The sequence below is a fragment of the Alosa alosa genome, chromosome 3, assembly GCF_017589495.1.
Source record: "Alosa alosa isolate M-15738 ecotype Scorff River chromosome 3, AALO_Geno_1.1, whole genome shotgun sequence".
Classification (NCBI taxonomy): domain Eukaryota; kingdom Metazoa; phylum Chordata; class Actinopteri; order Clupeiformes; family Clupeidae; genus Alosa; species Alosa alosa.
The window spans coordinates 32,943,351-32,964,319 of NC_063191.1; the positions used below are offsets into that span (position 1 = coordinate 32,943,351).

The window sequence follows — 20,969 nt, forward strand, 5'->3', positions numbered from 1 at the left end:
CAGAGAAATAGAGACACTGAAGGCTGAGACACTGAGTGAGAGAGAGAGAGAGAAGAGCTACTACTGGTGTGCAGCTGTGTGGCCAAGCTTACAGCAGCAGCAGCAGCAGCAGCCTAGTCTCTGGCCCCCACCTCTTATGAGCACTCTGACTGCTCTTCCTGGACCGCCCGCCTTCCTCCTGCTCCACTCAGAGGGAGAGAGAGAGAGAGAGAGAATAAGGGAGGTGTGTATGTATATGTACAGAGAAGTGAGAGGGAGGAGAGAGACAGAATAGAGCCAGGACAAAGACAAGAAAAGAATAAAATAATAAAAGATTCAGAAAAAAGATGAGAGGAGAGGAGGGGGAGAAAACAAAGAGAGAGAGAGAATCGTTCCACTTCTGTCAAGTCCCAGCCCAAAAAGAAAAAAAAAGACAAAAAACAAACAAAAAAGCAATGCAAATTTCTTTCCTGACTTTCTTCCACGAAACCTCAAATTCACGCGAAAAAAAGAAGCGTGGGTACTATTCTGAAAATTCTCAGTGTCGAGCACCCGTCCTGCACTCGAACTCAAGTGTCCCAGCAGCGCTGTCCCAGGTCCTCTTTGCACTGGACTCCCCCTCGGCTCGGCTACCTCCCACGATGGGCTGGTCGGGGCTGGACAGCAGTGGGCTGGGCTGGGCAGGGCTCCTATCTGTGAGATGCTGCTCTGCCTCCTCCCTCTCTCTCCCCAGTATCATTAGCAACGCTCACAGAAGTGCAATCTAAGCCCCCATCGGGACCTGCTGATGCATCCTCCATTATTGATGATCCAAGTTCAGGAAGCTGCTGCTGATTTTTCCCCCCTCTCCTCTCTTTCTCTCTACCTCCCTTCTTCCCTCATTCCCTGACATCTCTCTCTCTCCCACAATTTCCTTCCTTTCCTTTTTCCCAGGCCAGAGTAAACCTGGAGACAAGAAGAGACTGTGTGTTTTATAATGCAGGATGTCCTCAATCAACTGTGGCACATCATTCGTAGATTTTTTAATTATTCAATATGACTTTTGTGAAGGCATATGCATCAATGTCATAACTGGGCCCTTATTTTTAGGTTGACCTGGCTAATATCATTAGTGTGGCAGGTTTTGTTCATAATAAATAAGTCTAATTATACAACTCCAAAGAATGGACATTTATTAAGCTAACCTCACGCAGCGTTAATGAGAGAACTTGTAGAACCTATACAAGCTCCCACATAGATCCTGCTTTGAAAAAGCAATTTCTTTGCTCGTTTGCTGAAGTTCATAAATTAAAAAAGAACGTAGAGTCCAGGAGGGGAAGTTCAAACAGATTAACTATTAACAAAATTAATTTTCCCCAAGTGAACCCTCAGAGCCTCTCCAACACAACACTGTAGTAACTGATAGAGAATAACAAGATGACACTGTGCTGGACATTTGGTATGCCTCCATACACACACACAGTCCTATGTGTTTGTGAATACTTGCTGTACAGTTCCACTGCATATCATAAGTGCTTCAAAAACACTGCAGTGGTAGGATATGTTTGTTTTCTTATTTCATGAGCGGTCAACAAGTCCACCTCTGTAGCTGCTGCCCCCTGGCTCGAGTGCCCCAGCTCTTGTTTGTGCCAGTGCATTAATGGTGCCCATTAAGAGGGCATGAGGTCATCCCCCCTGTGCCCAAACACACCTCAGGAACACCTGATGCATCTCAGTAAATGCCAAGGAGTTAGAGTACAGCCTTCAGGGGGGCGAAGGGTTGAAGTGTGGCCAAATGACCATGGCCCAGAGCTAGATGTGGAGAGTAAGGCTGTGCTGGAGGTGTCCCTAGGGTGTCGTGACTTCAAATGTGAGGTTAACCTCGATCAGGATTTGGGAGGAAATATCTGTTGCAAGTGAGGTCATTGGTTTGCGTTGGGTTGCCATTTTTTTTGTTTTTTTTTACCAGCCCAGGAAAAGCGAGTTTTCCAAAACACACACCCAACACACCACACACAACAACACAACACACACACAACACAGGCTCTGTTGTGTTCCTTCCCAGAAGCGAGAGGGAGTGATCGGAGGGGTGAGGAACAGTGGGAGACTGAGAGTGTAGACATGCAGGGTGCACGCCAGTCCGCCAGACTCCGTCCCCTGAATGCACAGCAATCTTCTGGTGCCAGCAGCCAGGACACAGCAGGCCCACAGGGCCACACTCACAGGCTGCTACAAGTCCTCCTGGACAGCAACACACTAGAAAAAACAAACTTGTCTTTTGAAAGCTTCTATACATTTTGGGTTTTTTGGGGGTGGGGGTGGGGGGTCCCGTCTCGAATGATCTCAGACGTACTTGAGGCTTGGTCCTCCTTGGATACATTTAGTGAGCACTTATTATTATCATGGTGATACCTGACCGCTCAATGACACTTGTGTGTCAAATGGAAGGGCAGAGCTCCTCGGCGGTGATCTCTTTCAGTCGTTCAGGCCCGCTGACCGCTGAGTGTCTGCCAACCCCATTCTGGAGCAGGGGCCACACAAAAGGCCTCCTTATGATACCAAATCCCTTAAGCACCCATTCAACCTGCGGTGCCACCGACAGATCCACAATGTGGCCTCGTCCGAGAGGCCCATTTCCATGGCAACGCGGGCCTAGATCGTTCTACCAGCGCTGGGGTGTGTGTGTGGGGGGGTGGTAATGACCTTTTATTCGTTTAATTCATTTTCATCATAAGCATGGATGTCTATTCATTTCAAAGACCTCTTTTACCCCAGCCGTGCTTGCAGAAAAGGCCATCAGACAAATAGAAAAAAATCACTCCATTTAAATGATGCTGTTTGGATGGCCTTATCGTTCAGAACAGTGTGAATTGCTGTGGCATTGAGTACACAAATGCTGCTAATATGTTTTGGAGGAGGAAGTAAGAAACAAAAGAGAAAAAAAAACAAGGGTGTGTGTTACATTGTTCAGTTACCAGGAAGTGGAGCTAGGCTGCATGTTCAGCAGAGATGAGATTTGCAGCATGGGGCAAATTAAGGGCCAGGGACAAATTAAGAAGCTAAACAAAACAAAACAAAACAACAACATGGTCTGCTCTATTGTACTTCCTAACTCATGAGTAGGTCACAGGAAGGCAAATCCTGGCTAAGCTCATTGCAATTCCCACTGCTGTTTGTTCCTTTATCTAATGACTTGGTGACTTAGGTGACTATCATTGTACTTGCATTATGTATTTGTGGGTACCTACATATAGTTGTTACATTGTAATACTGAGTGCTTTTACAAAACTTTGTCAATTTGCCTACATTTTCATCAGAGGCAAAGAGCTGACCTGAGACCTGCTGGATGGGGTAAATCTGGTCATGATCGATTTGATATACAAACCATTCTTAGCTCCAGTCAAGGCCTCATTGTCTTCAGTGTACATGTAACAGCGGTGCTGCTACAACCTTTTTACTCTTTGATACAGTGGAATAAACCTATTAAGTGTACCAGTTAATTACTTACATGTACATATGACATGTATGTTATGTCTTCGATGTCTAGGAACAGGTGTACTAATTCACTACATAGTACATTTATCAACTGTGTTGGTACACACTTATTGCTCTGATACAGTGGCATAAACCCATTAAAATGAAGTGTACCAGTTAAGTACTTACATGTACATATTATATACATCCTGTAATTGACGTGTCTGCTGTTACACCACACAGTACATGTGAATTAGTAGACCGGTTCCAAGACATCGAAGACATAACATACATGTCATATGTACATGTAAGTAATTAACTGGTACACTTAATAGGTTTATTCCACTGTATCAAAGAGTAACAAGGTTGTAGCAGCACAGCTGTTACATGTACACTGAAGACAATGAGGCCTTCACTGGAGCTAAGAATGGTTTGTATATCAAATCCATCATAACCAGATTTACCCCATCCAGCAGGTCTCAGGTCAGCTCTTTGCCTCTGATGAAAATTTAGGCAAATTGGCAAAGTTTTGTAAAAGCACTCAGTATTACAATGTAACAACTATATGTAGGTTACATACATAATGCAAGTACAATGATAGTACATGTTGTTACACAGGTTGTATCACTGTACCTAATTAGGTACAGTAGGTACACTGTAACAGCGACACATTAAAATAAAGTGTTACCAAATCATCTTGTCTTGCTGTTGTATAATAGATAGACACCACTGCAACAGAGTTACTCAAAATAAATAAATCTTTATTAATGATTTGCTGTAGACATCGTCCCTCGTGCATCCCAAAGGTGACAAGTTAGCAAGTCCCTTTAAAAACAATGTGCTTGGCTAGCACATGAACTGCAGTCATACGTACAGGTACTATGAATCAATTAGTATTACAACTCATTTCCAAACTGAAAGACAAACGACAACAAAAACGACAACAAAAACAACAACAAATACAACAACACAAACAACAGCGACAACAATCCCTGTTGTCTCTCTCCCTTGCTAAGGCCTGATGAAAACACTTTAGTGTCCATCCGCATCCAAACTCTTAGCTCTAGTCTCTGTGTTAGACCACATGTAAAAAAAGAAAACAACGACCTAAAGTAGTGCTGTCTACAGAGGCAAAACTTATTTAGGAATGTGCTTCAGGCTATTTTAGTTCTTTGTCCTCGTTAGGAGAGCATGATAGATTACAGACATAAATATAGCCAACGAGCAGAAACAAATACGCGTGGCTGAGGAGAACCTTCAGAAGTGGCACACCTAAAAACAGTAGTTGCTATTGGTCAATTCAAGTTGCGAGTGAAATATATTGCACAGTTAGTTCCTCACAGAGGCTGCATTAGAAGAGAATAGGACAGTGGGTCTGTTTGTACAGTAGACACTGATCTGGAAAAAAGACATACACAGTTTCACGCATGAATCCAGACAGACACAAACACATTCACACTAAAGACACAAACGTACAGTATATGTATCCACACAGACAGACAGACAGACAGCCGGCCTCTTCGAACTTGTTCACCTTTCGACAAATGGACATGCACGTGGACCAACAGCACATACTTAAGCACGTTCCACAAAGGCATCAGAATTCAACATTGTACCATCAATACAGCCAGGTCACCATCCCAGACCCCCTGCCCCCCCCCCCCACACACACACCCAGCCCAGCCCAAGTAAGCAGCCGGGTCACAGTTCTGATCAGCACATCGTCCACATACAGCAGTGTTGGTGTGTGTGTGTGTGTGTGTGTGTGTGTGTGTGTGTGTGAGAAAAAGCGGTCCATGTGTCTCTTTCCCATGAATGACCCGAGGTCTAGTAGGTGGGGGGGTGGGGATGTGGTGGTAGTTTGGACTGGTCTGAGCTGGCCAGACAGGTCTCTCCTCAGTGCAGGCTTCAACAGTGTTCAACACACAAACTCTTCAGTAGAAGCTTGTGGTTTTTATTCCTCCTCATTTTTCTTCAGCTGCAGGGAAGGGGGTGGGGGAGGGAAGAGAAAGAAAGATGTAACGTGCCAAAGTGACAAACGTCAGTGACGCCTCTGGAGTACTGTGAGGAGAGATGTCTTATTTCATCATGCCAAGGTGGAAGTGAGTTCACTCAATGGGTCTTTTATGACTCAACGGGACAAGGTGGAGCCATTCTACCCCCTGGCTGTCAATATAACAAAAAACACTGGTCTCAAAGACAGTCCACATCAAACTTTCAGTGTAAAAAAAAAAACGATGTAGTCATGCGATATAAATAAGCCATTCATGTAGAAAAGCAATGCTGCCCCAGTAAAACTAGACACAACCATGGTGCAGGGGCTGAGGGGAGGTGTTGGAGTTAAGCTACTTTTCTTTTGTGCATTGATGATGCTGCAATGGTCCATAAGTGTTCAATTTCCTGCCCACTCAAGCAAATCAAAACATCTAAATGAGATGGGATTGCTTGGTTTATTAGAGCAAACCTCGCTGGCATGTTAAGTGGGTTGAAGAGTGGGTTTTTCTCTGTGCTGCAGCCATGCAAACCTACCTCTCTTGTAAATCCACCAGTGTGTGTGTGTGCGTACGCTCGGCTCAAGGCTGCTCCCTCGACACCGCCAGCGCTCTCCTAGGAGAGACGGCGGCAAGGAGCTCGCTCACGATCTCCTGCCGGATCTCCTGCCGGATCTCGTCAGCGATGCTGTCTTTGATCTGGGGAAAGGTGAAATGTGGGGATAAGGCAGGGAAGGGGGAATGAGAGTCAAAGACAAATAGAAAAGGTGGATTGAGATAACGAAGAACAGAACGACTGTGTGTGTGTGACTGTGAAGCGTGGACTCTCCTGACTAGCTCGGACCTGGCCTGGCACAGTGGCATAAACACATGGTGGAGTTAAAACGAGTGGCTGGCAATGCCAGGAACATACTGTTCTCCTGGGGCATCCACACACACACACACACACACACACACACACCACTCAAAATGCACAAAATCCTGCCAAACCTATGACTTCATTCACAGGAGGGGAGAAAACAAAGTCACACACACAAAGCCGGGACTCAAAGACGGCTCTGCCGATCAATTCCAAGTTTCCTTTAAAAGCTCCAGAGGTGCAAGTGCAACTCGCCAAGGTCTTAAATTAAGCGGACAAATGATTTTTCATGAGTGGATCTAGTAGCTGTCATCACACTACATCTGTCAGAAGACAGGAGAGGAAATGTTTTTCTCTGTGTGTGTGTGTGTGTGTGTGTGTGTGTGTGTGTGTGTGTGTCTGTTGTGTGTCATGCGATGCCAAGGACATATTAAATATGTTCAGGACAGGTCTACCCCTTCCTCTGATGACCAGTAAGGGGAAAGAGACAGAACACCCCTCTCTGGAGGACACACTTCAGGAAGGCTTTCCATAATACATAGCTCTGGTGACAGTGGCACTAGTGCACTGGAGTGCAGTATAGGGCAGCCTTCCCCCTTGTTTTGGGCTAATTTTCTGTGCTAACAGGAGAAACTGTGACAAGGGCCACAAAAGAGTAACATGTATCTATACTTTTGTTTTCTATCTATAAATTACAGGAACGTCTGTCTATCAGTGTGTGTGTGTGTGTGTTAACCGCATATCTGTCGAACCGTTCGTCCGTTCGATTTCAAACTTGGCAGGTGTCTTGCTACAGGCACGAGTAAGTGCTGTGCTAAGTTTGACGTTGTTTGGATAAGTAATGCAAAATATATTGGTTAATAAACCGGTAAAAGAAGCACACGTTGGCTTTCTCCGCTCTACTGTAGCCACTCCCCCTGTCACACAGCACACCGCAGGGCCAGAGACAGTGAGGGTAAAGGAGTTTTGGCAGCACTGAATCAAGGCACAGCACGTGTCAAGATTCAAGATGTTTTGGATGATTATCATGTCTGACATCAACAATAAAGATTCCCTATATGCAGTTTGCTTGCATAAAATGATTGTGGACAAACATGGGTATGCAGTTGCTATTTAAAATGACATAAAAATGATGTGCAATAAACTGACACTTATAGTATAGTGTTAGTACTTACTTATACAAATAGCCCAGAATACTTTGGACTTGAGACTTAATAACAAACAACAATTCCGACTGCAATGTCCCAAATTGAGGCTAATGGTGCCAAATTTAACGATGTTTCAGAATGCCACACAGCTAGACAACGAGTGGCAGACAGAGAGTCATGTTACTTATGCTACCAAAGACTGAGTCACATCATTGCTAATCTCATATGACGATGCATCTTTCTACAAAATGGTTTGTCTTCTCTGCGGGCATGTTATCAGGCTATAGGTTTTCTACAGGAATGCCATGTTTGAACAGGCACTGCACTAGTTTTTGTGATGACTGAGCTCTTAGTTGGATGAGTATGCTTATTCAGCAAAACGGTTGGTTGTTAAGAGCATGTATTTAGTAGTGTGTTAGTAAGGGTTGAGCTAGGCACACGACTGGGGGATTAAAGAGTTAATTATTCACTGCTTAAAACCCCTGCAAAAATAGTTCATAGCAGATTAAAGGCTCCTCCACAGCCTCTGCATTCTAGCCTCATCCTCACAGCTGCACTCTCATCCGGGGACAGCTCTGCGTTAGCCATGCATGCAGGGCAGCGTTAACACGACTCAGCAGAGTGGACTTCCCCTCAGGCTAGTCACTCACCTCTTTGATCAGCTGTTGCAGGTGTGGGTTATCGGCTCCTCTTTCAGCTCCTCCTCCTCCTCCTCCTCCTGCTCCTGCTCCTCCTCCTCCTGCTGCTACCCCTTCTTTCCCTCTCTCCTGCAGCAGATGGGGGTTAATAGCTGCCTGACTACCCTGCTCCACCGCTAGCGAGCGCATCTCCGTCCTCCCCTCTCCATCCACCTCCTCCGCGGCAGCCAGAGGCTGCTCTGAGGGCTCCACACCTGGCCGTGGAGGGGGGGCCGGGGTGAGGCTGACCGTGGCCCGGTAGAGGGCTCCCCTCTGGGGGGAGGAGTGCCCGGAGGTGGCCCTGTGGCTCCGCACGGGGCTGACGGTGCCCGAGGAGCGGCCCGACATGGGGGTGGTGGCGCGGCTCATGCCCCCCAGCTCCGACTGCAGGTACAGCTGCTCCCGCAGGAGGTCAGACACCTGGGGAGAAAAGGGGGAAAACACACACACACACACACACACACATACATACATAAAAATAACCATGAAAATGTGTTAAATGACAAATACAAACATTCACGTTTATATAAACACAAACACACATCCAGATACAGTACGTGAGCCTGAAAGACGAGCAGTGCTCACACACACACAGACACACACACACACACACACTGTTATGCGAGCCATGGCGACAGTGGCACACTCACCGGCTCCAGGGCCGAGGCGTTGGACAGGCTGTCCAGACTGTGACCTCTGTGCATGGCCTGTGTGTAAGAATCACTCATTACAAGGGTACCAACAAACCAGGGTTACGGCGGCTTACAACAGCCGTGTGCCAGACCTACAATATGAACGCCAGCCTAATCTTGGCAGAATAAAACAAAGTCCACTGAAGCGTGAGGTTTGGGACTACATATGGACAGTTGTATCAGTGTCCATCACACAGGGATTTACATTTCCAATTAACTAACAAAAGAAAACCTTGAGGTACATAAATAATTCAACTGATTGCATTATGAAATGTTTTTTCACCGACAATTAAGACAGAAGTTTCAACTGTGAGGAAAATGTAAACTATGACCACACATGTGGATATCCCTCAGTGACCCAACTCCTGATGCTAATTATTCACAGAACATTGAGTTTTACGCTCTATTTCTGTGATATGAAAATGGTGTAGTAGCAGCCACTGACCATAGGGTGGCAGTAGAGGCCACGATGCTGAGCGGCGCGGAGCTGCTCGTTCAGCGCCAGGAGCCGATCCTCCACCTGCAGCTCCAACTCCTGCAGCTCCTGCCTGACTGAACCACGCAGACACTGCAGCTGTTCCGCCTCCATCCTGATGGAGAGAGAGAGAGAGAGAGAGAGAGAGAGAGAGAGAGAGAGAGAGAGAAAAGAAAGAAAGAAAGAAAGAAAGAAAGAGAGAGAAAAGAGAGAGAGAGAGAGAGAGAGAGAGAGAGAGAGAAAGAAATAAAGAAAGAAAGAGAGAGAGAAAGAGAGAGGGAGAGAGAGAGAGAGAGAGAAAGAAAGAAATAAAGAAAGAAAGAGAGAGAAAGAGAGAGGGAGAGAGAAAGGAGAGAGAGAGAGAGAGAGAGAGAGAGAGAGAGAGAGAGAGAGAGAGAGAGAGAGAGAGAGAGAGAGAGAGTGTTATTGTCTATTTAGTTCATTTATCTTACTATGGTTGCATACACTGTTGCCAAAGTATACTGATGAAAACTATAGCCAGTCATGACAATAAAGCCACCTAACTGGGAGAGAGAGAAAGGGAGGGAGGGGGGGGGTGGAAAAGGTAGTGAGGAGATGAAGTGGATCATTAGGAATACTGAGTCATTATACTACTGCAATATTTCAGGAAACAGAGAGGGTGGAGGGGCTTCATTGGGTATTGATCAGGTCTAAATTCAATTTGGAGGTAATGAAAGCATTATCATCACTCCAAATGTTGCTGACACTGAGTCTAACTGTTCTATACACTACATCTGCATACATCTTTACAATTTCACGAGATCCCGTTATTACAGCTCAAAAGAATAAACATGGCGGTTTCATTTATTCTTCAGGTTACACAGAAAGCCATTAAACTCTGTCCAAACAACTGACATTAAAACAAGACGTCATAACCACTGGACAAATAGCTGAGAAATGACACGTGGGCAACACTGGTTTTTGTAAAATGAGCTAGTTCCCTCTTGTGGTGGGGTGTACAAACATAATGAAGCCAAATCAAATGTAAACAGTGACATGTGATCTATTGGGTGTCAGCAAGCCCTTAGGGCCTCATGCACATATAGGCACAAACATGAGTGCAGCGTATTTCACTTCCCATGTTCGAGTACATTAGATTCCATTGTTTCCAATGCAACCCTGCACATCACCGCAGAGCACTTTCGCTGTCACCTTGCGGATTATGATTTAGTTCTATTTTTGTTGGCACCGCTTAGTAAAATCCATTGTTGATCAAATGCTTGTCAGCTGAACATTTTGTTGTTGGTGTACGTAGGCAAGTCACCAAAAGTGTCGCCTCACTTATGTCGGCGGCTATGTGGAGGCCAGGGGCGGACTGGGACCAAAAATCGGCCATGGCATATTTGGCCCAAGCGGCCCTCAAATCGGTCGGGCACACCTAATTAAATACAAAATCTTTGCATTACCCTTAAATATGCATATATTTTCAACTGTCATGGATCACTGAAAGTAATAGGCCTCATTGGCTATCACTCTCACTGATCAGAGGTAGCCATGGAGTACATGATCTCCATATTCAAGTAGCCTAGGCTATACAAGCAATTATTAAAGAAGAGTTTCTGCTTGAATTGAAGTATCATTTCAAATTATTCAATAGGCTACATTTAAACTATACAATGCTCAACTGACAACAGCACCAAACAGTTACTGAATTTGCCTATGTGTAAAGAGCTAAATTACCTAGATTGCAGTAGACGTTAAATCACTGTAAGACAACTGAAACAATACAAAATAAATAGGGCTGTTGCTGGAAATATTTCATTCCTGTAGGCTATACTACATTGCTGGTACATTTTGGAACATTATAGCTGCATTAACTAATTATCTTTAATGTCTTCCAGTAGCCTATCGTATAGGTTACCGTATATTAGTTGGCTTGTGCATGAATATGACGATGTTTTGTAGCCTACATTTCCGTCAGTCTACAGTCTTTTAGCCCATCTTTACCATGATAATTAACCCTTCCAAGATAGAACCCTTTTCGACGGCTACTTTGAGAGACCAACCACCACTCATGCCATCGATGTTGAATTTTGGGCGTCTGACGGAAACTGATCAATCTGACCAACAATTAACATCGATTTGACACTCTTTTGCTGTCCGGGGTTGCAAATCATTCATTTAGAACATTTAAGTTACGCTGTTTGTTATTATAAATCACAGCACGGCCTTACGTTATCATAACCACATCATTGCAATTAATAAGTGATCATAATCATCATCATCAGCATGGCATGTCACACATAGCCTACCTGCTCCACCACTGTGTTCTTATCATGTAGCCGCAAGGCTCCACCACCTGCTCACTGTCCCTCTGTATGCTTGCTTACATCCTCGTTCAAACTCAACGAACTTCAACATGTTGCTGACATATGCTAGCCTACTTGCAATATTGTATTTTTTGTTACTTTTGCACTATTGTCACTACCGGCATCCGCCGCAATTTCGTGTAGGCAACTTCGATTAACTTCTGATGGCTCACAAAATCCTGGCTCTGGGCCAAAATGCGAGGGGAGGGCCTGACGTGAGCTGTTATTGGATCAGTCGACATATGGAAATGTAACCAGTGGGCCGCTGATTGTCCTTCCTTTGGGCCGATCGTTGGCCAAAATGATTAAATTATATATATAGCCTATTCTATCGGCCCAAAAGGTGCGTCGGCCCACCGGGAAAATGCCCGGTATGCCAGATGGCCAGTCTGCCCATGGTGGAGGCCACAATAGTACGTCCACATGTGACCACTCATAAACACAATCACCACTAGCTTGAAGAGAAGTGCTTTGGAGAGCACTTCACTTAAATGCTAATTCATCCTGAATGGTTGAAAAAGCATCTGCCAACTGTGTGTTTGTGTGTCTGTGTCCTAACCTCTCCTCCTGACTGAGTTGCTGGTAGACCTGAGGAGTAAGAAGTAAAGTAGTGTGTGTGTGTGTGTGTGTGTGTGTGTCCGCACCTATCATCCTGACTGAGGTGCTGGTAGACCTGAGACTGCTGCCTCATCAGGGACAGCTCCAGGTCCATCATCTGCGTGCGGAACATACACAAACTCCTCTTCCTCATCTGCAGATCCTGGAGAAAGAGAGAGAGAGCGAGAAAAAGAAAGAAAGAAAGCTCATTAAGACTGATAACGTGCTTGTTTGGGAAAGCAGACACACACACACACACACACACACACACAAATATAATCTCCAAACCAAATTCATGATTTTCGAGAAAAGGATAGATAGTCTTGGGAATTGAATCAAGCTCTCAGTCACACCACTCTCCACTAGAGGGCCCCGCAACAGCCCAGGGGGCCTTATAGAATCAAATCTCCTCTTCCTCAAAGAAGGGGAAAGGCTTACCTCATAGAGCGTTTGGATGGACCTCTGTGGACTGAAGGCATCGGCAGGAATGTCGTCAGGACACGGGGTAGAGCCCTGCCAAAAAAACAAAACAAAAAAAACACCACACAGAGTCTGTTAGGCAAGACAGGCATGCCTCCACTCAAGCTTAACCACAACCAGCTCATGTAATCACTTTTATGCAAATGTGTGTTTGCGTGCATGTGACCATGTATGTGTGTGTGTGTGTGTGTGTTGATGTATTGTGTGATCTGTATCTGTTTATTCTCAGGGAGGATCGACCACAAGAAAGCGAGAACCTCTACCGCCCTTTCTCCCGCTGTATTTGCCCAGGGAGGCAGAACAAACATGCATGACTCAGTAGTGGTTGGATATGGATGGCTTTGGAGCAGGTATCAATATCAAAGTCATAAATTATCATTTCCTGGAAGGGACAAAGGGCTTCTACTACTACTAGCCCATCATGGAAAAGCATGCAAAATGGTCACTTGTACTGTCCAACTTAATCTCACTTGATCACCCCTGTTGCATTCTAAGGACTGGAAGAGTTGGTGTGTGAGGGCGTGTGTGTGTGTGAATATGTGTGTGTGTGTGTGTGTACACACGTGTGCGGGGGTGCGTACGTGCGTGTGTGTGTCTGTGGCCAGTACTCACCCGGGCCAGGCTCTGCACGGTCCCCCGGATCTCGTGCAGGACCCTGCGGAGCTGCATCTCCGTAGTGGACAGGGCTGGCGGGGCCGCTGGCTCGTGGGGGAAGGGGAAGCAGGGAGGCCCCGAGTACTGCGGGTTGTAGGGCTGACCGAGGCGACCAGGCGACGGCGTGCAATATGGCAGACTGTAGGGGGCGCTGTGCGGGTGGACCAGGGGGCTGTAGGACGGGACCGGACTCGGGCCATGAGGGGGAGTGGGGAGCTGTAGCGACCGTCAGGCTGCTGCTGCTGCTGCTGCTGCTGGGGGTGGTAGGGGGAGTTGTATGGTGAAACGCCATATGCTAGAGGACTGTAGGGGGCGCTGTTGAGCATGCTGGCACTCTCTTGTGGCGTGAAAGAAGCTCTTGGCCCGGCGTGAAAAGCTCTGGCGGCGTGAAGAAGTCGGGGACGGCGTGTAGCTGCTGCCCGAGGTCTGGGGGAAGGCACCGTTGAAGGACGAGTTCAGGCTGTTGTAAGGAGAGCCGCCGGGCACTGTGGGGTAGGGGGAGCGGAAGTGGGGCAGTTGGTGGGGCAGCTGTTGGGGCAGATGCTGGTGGCGGGGCGTGGCCGAGGGGGCATGCTGCTGGCCCAGCGCGAGGTTGGGCACGCTACTCCAGCCGCCGGCCTCGCCGAGCGTCCGCTGCTGGGGCCAATCGTGCAGGGGCCCGCTGTGGAGCGAGCTGTTGGACAGGTTCAGGTGGCCAGGCAGCGCCAACGACGGGTACGCAGGGACGATCTGCGAGAACGGCTTGTCCGTTGTCGGTGCAGCCGTCTGCGATTTGATGATGAGGGTGGTCCGGCAGCTGGGTTGCCCTTCCTCACCCTCGTCCTCCTCCTCTTCCTTGTTGTTGCCCTCCTCTTTGATGGAGCCCACCTCCAGCACTGCGTCCGAGTCGGGGGTGTAGCGGTAGGAGAAGGTGGGTGGGGTGCAGAGCCGCACTGACCCGTGGCCCAGCTGGACGTGCATGGAGGAGACCACGCGGGACGGGCTGAGCAGAGAGGTGGGCAGCGAGCTGGACCGCTGCATACGCCCCAGACGGGTCTTATGCACCCCTTGGGCCCGGACAGATGTTGTTGGCACTGCCTGACTCGACCGGTCTTCCCTCGTCAAAGGGGAGCGCTCCTGTGCCCGGTGCAGGGCAGTGCGGACCAGGTCAGACGCGCTGTGCTTGGAGCCTTCCGGAGAACTTCTGAGAGAAGACGCAGGAGCCTCCATGGGTGGGGAGAGTTCTGACACCCCAGCCTCTGTCTGAGGTGAGGCTTCTGCAGTGGACCCTGTAGTGGTCATACCAGGCTCGTCTGCAGAGCTGGCCGGCTGCGCGGCTATAGCGTCGGCCGATCTAGAGAAATGGTGGGAGTTGTACACAGGCACCTTCTTCTTGCCCTCCTCCTCCTCACTGTGTGTCTCTAGGACGGCCTGGGCGTCCGGCTCGAGGGCGGCCATGTCAGTGCTGAGAGGGGTCGTGGAGTCGCCCGCGTGGGAAGTCACCGTGGTCTCACTGTCGCAGCTGTCCGAACTCTCCTGAATCTGACAGCAAAGGACACCATGGTGATGAGAAACAAGCTAGACAACTTAAGCTCATTAATCTTTCTTTCTAGTAAATATTTGCCATTGAGAGACCAAAACATGTAAAAATCACTAGAACTTTTTAAACTTAGGTGTCAGACAAGCCTTTACCATATCACACAAAGCACCCATTAGATATGACAGTGTAATCTGCTAGTTCTGTCTCAGCATTCCCAATGGCTCTGATCCTTCAACTTGCACTCAGAACCTGCGGGAAGGTCAAAGCGAGTTAATTACCTTCAGATAATTAATTGAGCAATCAGCGCAGGGGTCTTCAGCGAATCCACTGCTGTCTGACTGCTGGCTGGCAGTCCTCAGCAGCTCTGCGGACATGGCCGGAAACAGACACAAACATAAGACACCCAGAATAGATCAGATAAATAATCAGCAGAACACCAAAATCAAGAGGCAATTCAACAGACTCATGGTGTGACAAAATACAAAGCTTGCAAACGAGATTCAAAGGACTAAGATATTTACTGACTAATGAAGGCCTCTCAATCAAAACGGAGATAGCTACAGGACTACTTTAGGGAAGTTATGGTATGGCTCAAACACACCTAAAATAAGGTGCTATTGAACTCTCATCATGTTCTGCAGTAGACACATTTGAAAGGAGAATGGTGGGGAAAAACGCTGATGTTGAATAGTCACTGGTGACTGCTACTCTGCAGCGCTACTGATCAGTACACACACCTGCCACAAGGGGGCAGACTTGGATCAGTTCTGGAGACCAGAGCTCAGTCGTGGGGGCAAGGGCACTGAGGGGGCCTAATGGAATAGTTTTCAGCTGATGCACTTTGAAGAGTAATGCTTTTACCAAAGTTGTTTTGTCCCTAAGAAAAAAAAGTGAACTTTTAACTGGTCACGCAAATTAGATTGTCGTGACCTGTATTCTTAGTAGCAAATGTTCTGCATTAAGAGTACCAGGCTTAACTCAATCCCACAATCAAGAATAGTCTGTGAATATCTGCTTTCACTGAAATAATCAAAGGCTTGGGGCCTCACTGTTTTGGAAAATGTCATAAGAAGTGAATTAGCTTAGATAAAACTGTTTATAAAATTTGTTTGTCAGAAGAGCAAAAGCACTGTTGCTTTACGTAATTGCGGCAACATCAGGAATATATTCCAGCCTTATTTACCCTGAAACGCCTAATAATAGATGGCTGATACTGGATGAAGGCCCCTTTGAGAATCCTACCAGCAGACAGGGTAAGAGACAGACAGCATTCCTGGCATTAGGTGTAGTGTTTTACGTTTGTGCGGATGAGCAGGTTTCACTGCAGGACAAACTCACCACTGCCGGCTCGAGATGTGCTTCGGGTGCCAGGCTCGTCTTCCTGCAGCTGCAAACACACACGCACACACACACACACACACACACACACACATTAGACTTGCTCAGCTTTCAAAATACAGAACATTTCAAACTTTACAACAACAGAAGTTTCTGATTGAAAACATAAAAAACAAATTTCTGGGAACAAATCAAATGTTCCAATGTCAAAAGTTGTAATGTTTGTAAAGCAACCACAATTGTAAAGCAACCACAAATAACTGCTCAACTATCTTGTTCAACACAAATGTGGCTATACTAATCTATAAGGTAAAGTCTGAATCTTAAGTGAGCGTGTTCTCTCATCTAAGCTGTGCAACATAAAAGCAATTGTGAAAATATTTAGTCCAACTCAATAATTAAGCTGTCCTCTGCAACACGAAATAACCGAGGCACGTACCGCAGTGCATTAGCAAAACAAAACCACAGTCACTCTTGCCTATTCTCTAGGGACAAACAAGTTCCCGTGCTTCTCTTATTTTTAGCTTCATGTCACGACCGGCGGCTTTCTCACAAAGCTGTAACTACAGCGATACTGTGGGAGTACTATGGGATGTGGGAGTATGGGAACAGCCCCTCTCTCTCCCTCTCTCTCCCCCTCTCTCTCTCCATCCGGTGTGGGTGGTATCTACAGCCTTCAGCGTTAACCCAGTGACCAGTTCTATGTGGAGGAACAGGCCAAACAAAAACAGGCTTGGAGTGGTTCTCTACCTCGTCCATCTCGAAAGACTCGCGGGCCTGGGGGGAGGTGCGGAGATGGTCGAGGAGCGGGTTGGGCAGCAGGTTGGACGGCTCTTTGTCTGGCGTGGAGGTGATGGCCCTCTGGAGGTCACTACCCAGTTCCTTTGCGTTGACCCCGGTCAGTCCATTACCGTCACTCTCCTCCGAGACCCCACTGATGCTGACCAGTACCGGGGTCTCCATTCCCAGCACAGGGCCCTCTGCCTGGGTGTTGGGCTGGGGTTGGTCCCCTCGGCTCTCTGAAACAGGCGCGTCTGGGGCGTCCCCGTTGCTCTCGCTGCTCCCCTGTCCGACTTCCTCGGCCACAGTGGCCAGCGAGGGCGAGTCCTTCTTCCTGAACGCCTTCTGCGGCTTCACCTCGGCGAGTCTCGCGTGCTCCTCCGCCGAAACGCTTGCGCCGATCCCGATCCCCGGGGGGGTTCCGGGGTCAGAGTTCGTTGGCGCCGCCGCCCCCGCCATCGCGCTCGCGCCCCCCTCGGGCGAACCGACGGGGGCGTGCAGGTTGTGGCGAGTCAGGCTCTTCTTGAGGATCTTGACGGCGTTGAGCGTGGAGTGGGAGTGAGCGCGGGCGCGAGGGATGGGCGGTAGCTCCTTGGCCTCACCCTCTGCCTCGCCACCGAGGCTGACGCTGGTGCCGACGCTGCCGATCTTCTGCACGGGTAGACCGGACACCTGCGAGTAGAGCGACGAGAAGGCGTTGGCCACAGTGGTCAGCACCTCAATCTGCCGGAAACGACCTTCAGAAATGAGAGAGAGAGAGAGAAAAAGACAACTCTCAGGGGGCAGCAGAAACAGATGTCTGAGAAACATTCACAAAAACACACACACAAAATATTCAGCTCTTCAAACGGCATCCTTGATAAATTTAGCAGCAAAGATGATTAATGCTGCATGAAACTTAAAGGTGTCAGATCATAGAGGAGCACTGTACATGCAGTACACTAGACTGGGGATGGGAGGGGTGGCAGCCACTCGTATTTTTATCCCCCGTTCCACAGCCTTACAAGGCGCTGGGACACACAGACACACACACACACACACACACACACACACACACACACACACACACACACACACACAAAAGGCAGGAGGATGAATGCCATGTAGATATGGAGGGGGGGAGAAGGACTGCACTTCGTCTCCTCTGAAATGCATGTTAGTGTGATATGACATGGCACATTAGGCCTGCACGGCCCAGGAATTTATCACTCTTTCTGCAGACTTTTCCTGCAGTCACATGAGCTGACTGAGTCAGCAAGATCAACAGAGAGAGAGAGAGAGAGAGAGAGAGAGAGAGGTGATGGTGACAAAAAAGGAACTGAAAGTCTTCAGTCTTCTTTAGGAAAGAATAAAACGCTGCTCCCCCCTTCTCTTCTTTCTCTTTCCTACAAGGGAAGAGGGACACACTAGCACGGCGCTGACCAGAAGATGCCTGAGGGAGCGCTGGAAGGGAGGGAAAACAGGGCGCTTACATAAGAAGTCAACATGACTCTATGGGAGAGCCATGCACCCCGACTCAGTGCGGCCTCACTCATCCAGCCGCTTGTGAAATGTCACCAGGGCTGGGACAGTGTGAGTGTGAGTGTGCATGTGCGAGTTTCTGTGTGTGTGCATGTGTGTGTGCGCGCGCGTGTGTGTGTGTGTGTGTGTGTGGGGGGGGGGGATCTGAAGCTCTCTGAGAACTTTGATATTTAAGACTTCTCCGTGCTCTTTTGTCCAACAAAGCCAACATTGATGCATAATCCTACAACTGCCTCAGCACGTTGCAACTTTAGCCAAATCTAAATATACGGACATCAAATATATTCACAAATCAGACGCAGATCATTTCTGTATTTGCACTTCTGCGTTGATGATCAGCAGGACGAGACACACTGAGGTATGCACGCATGCATGTGAGAACGTGCTTCTCTCCTCAAAGTGATCTGATCATCTACGTGAACTTCAGAGGCATTCCACAAATCATTTTTGGACCATAAGCAAATGAGAAAATGGGCCTCTTCGTTCAGTGTTATTTTTACCACTCTGACTGGTAAGCAAATTAACATTTTTCATTCATTTGGGCGTAGGGTGCCATCAGACAGGACACTGTTGTGTTTTTGTATTTGGCAGTGAGCGTTTACCACGCTGCTTAAGCACAATGCATTTTAAGAGCATTGTATTTTCTGCATCTCGCGTTTTTGCAGAGGCGTCCTGAGCGCTTCGAATTGAAAAAAGTTGAACTCCACATGGAAAAGTACATCATTCACGTTTTTTATTAAAACAATGCATTTAGCGTTTTAAAGCAGCAATCTAAACCCCTGTCTGATAGCGTATTTAATGAGCCAAACCAAGCCAGCTACTACTAGGGGGGTAAGCCGTTTGAACTTAGTAAAGTTATGCAATAATGACCTTCCTTATTGTACGATCAGATAGATTTCTCTGTCTGACTGCGGCACTTTCACAATGAGGATCTTGATAAAAAAAAAGACATCCAAAAAGAGGAAGTTCCCTCATAAAACTCAACATCCCAGAACAAACACAGACTACTCTCTTTTCCAGATGACACCTCTCACTCTCCTGCTCTCTCAGGGCAGAACAGTCCGTTCTGCCCTCTTCTCCACCGCAGATGTGCTGAGGGTGTCCACATTTGCACTGGTCAAGGACACTGCAACCAGATTCCTCTGAGGTGGGTCGGTGCAGTTAAGAGGCGCAGCTTCAGGCAGCACTGGGAGGAAGTATGTGGGGAAAATGATTGACAGACAGGGCCATAAAAGCCGGGCCGGGCCGCGTCAGCAGCAGCAGCAGCGCTGGAGAGTTATGTAAGCGCTTCTTAGGTCCCACTCTCCCCAGCGTGCGTAAAGAGGCCAGAGTCCCTGGGGCCGTTTAGTGCACAGAGTCCGAGTCTGCAGCCCCGCCGGAGGACAACAAGGACCCTGTTCCGGAATCGCTTTCCCTCGCTTTCTCTCTCTCTCCCAGTCTCTCCCTCTTCCTCTCTTTTTACTCGTTCTCTCTCTCGTGTTCCTTCCTGTTGCTCTTAGGGTCTGATTTGTGGCACCCTTGCTTTGTGTGCTCCTGGCCAGTTTCACAAGAGCCATGCAAATGTAGGGCACTGCTAAGGGACTGGCACCCCTCTGGCAGCGGGCTGACTAGAGACAGAGAGACAGGGAGAAGACGAGAGGAGAATCAGGTCTACCCCTTTCCTCACTGTCTGCTGTGCCACACTGTGTTCCCAACAGCACACAAAGGCCCTCTTGTGCTCTTGGGCCTCTAACGGTCTCTCTCTCTCTCGTTCACTCGCTCTCTCTCTTGTTCGCTCGCTCTGTCTCTTTCTCTCTTGTTCACTCTCTCTTTCCCTCTCTCTTGATCGCTCTCTCTCTCTTGATCACTCTCTCTCTCTCTTGATCGTTCTGTCTCTCTCTCTCCTGATCGTTCTCTCTCTCTCGATTGCTCTCTCTCTCGATTGCCCTCTCTCTCTCTCGATTGCCCTCTCTCTCTCTCGATTGCTCTCTCTCTCTCTCTCCCGATTGCTCTCTCTCGATCGCTCTCTCTCTCGATCGCTCTCTCTCTCGATCGCTCTCTCTCTCGATCGCTCTCTCTCTCGATCGCTCTCTCTCTCGATCGCTCTCTCTCTCGATCGCTCCGTCTCTCTCTTTTGATCGCTCTCTCGATTGTTCTCTCTCTTTCTCGCTCCTTCTCCCTCTCCCTCTCCTTCTGGAAGAGGCTGATTGCCGTACGTGGGCTTTAGAGAGTAGAGACGGGGGGGGAGAAAAGATGAGTGAAAGAAAGAAACACTGCGGTAATGATGTGGAGAGGAAATGGGGAGGTCATGATCTGCTGGTGACTCATCGCACTGGCCAGACCACAACAATCGCTGTGCAAACGTGCATGCATACACATACACTCAAACACACACACACGCACTCACACACCACATACACAAGCGCACAACCACACACACATGCCAACAACCATATGTGCATACATACACAAACACCCCCATACATACATACATACA

At 47.9% G+C, this 20,969-nt stretch overlaps 1 protein-coding gene across 1 annotated transcript in view; it reads right to left on the reverse strand.

Annotated features, from left to right (window-relative positions):
- Nucleotides 1-4,172: 4,172 nt before the first annotated feature.
- itprid2 (ITPR interacting domain containing 2) overlaps nucleotides 4,173-20,969 on the reverse strand; it is a 44,980-nt gene continuing 28,183 nt past the window's right edge. Inside the window, exons 10-21 of the mRNA XM_048238492.1 lie at nucleotides 16,943-17,709; nucleotides 16,193-16,241; nucleotides 15,133-15,218; nucleotides 13,660-14,856; nucleotides 13,294-13,551; nucleotides 12,640-12,714; nucleotides 12,249-12,364; nucleotides 9,245-9,389; nucleotides 8,758-8,814; nucleotides 8,081-8,527; nucleotides 5,962-6,122; nucleotides 4,173-5,410 (exon numbers count right to left, since the gene is read on the reverse strand). Of these exons, the coding sequence (XP_048094449.1) occupies nucleotides 6,006-6,122; nucleotides 8,081-8,527; nucleotides 8,758-8,814; nucleotides 9,245-9,389; nucleotides 12,249-12,364; nucleotides 12,640-12,714; nucleotides 13,294-13,551; nucleotides 13,660-14,856; nucleotides 15,133-15,218; nucleotides 16,193-16,241; nucleotides 16,943-17,709 (3,314 nt within the window). The 3' untranslated portion in view covers nucleotides 4,173-5,410; nucleotides 5,962-6,005. The remainder of the gene's footprint in view (nucleotides 5,411-5,961; nucleotides 6,123-8,080; nucleotides 8,528-8,757; nucleotides 8,815-9,244; nucleotides 9,390-12,248; nucleotides 12,365-12,639; nucleotides 12,715-13,293; nucleotides 13,552-13,659; nucleotides 14,857-15,132; nucleotides 15,219-16,192; nucleotides 16,242-16,942; nucleotides 17,710-20,969) is intronic.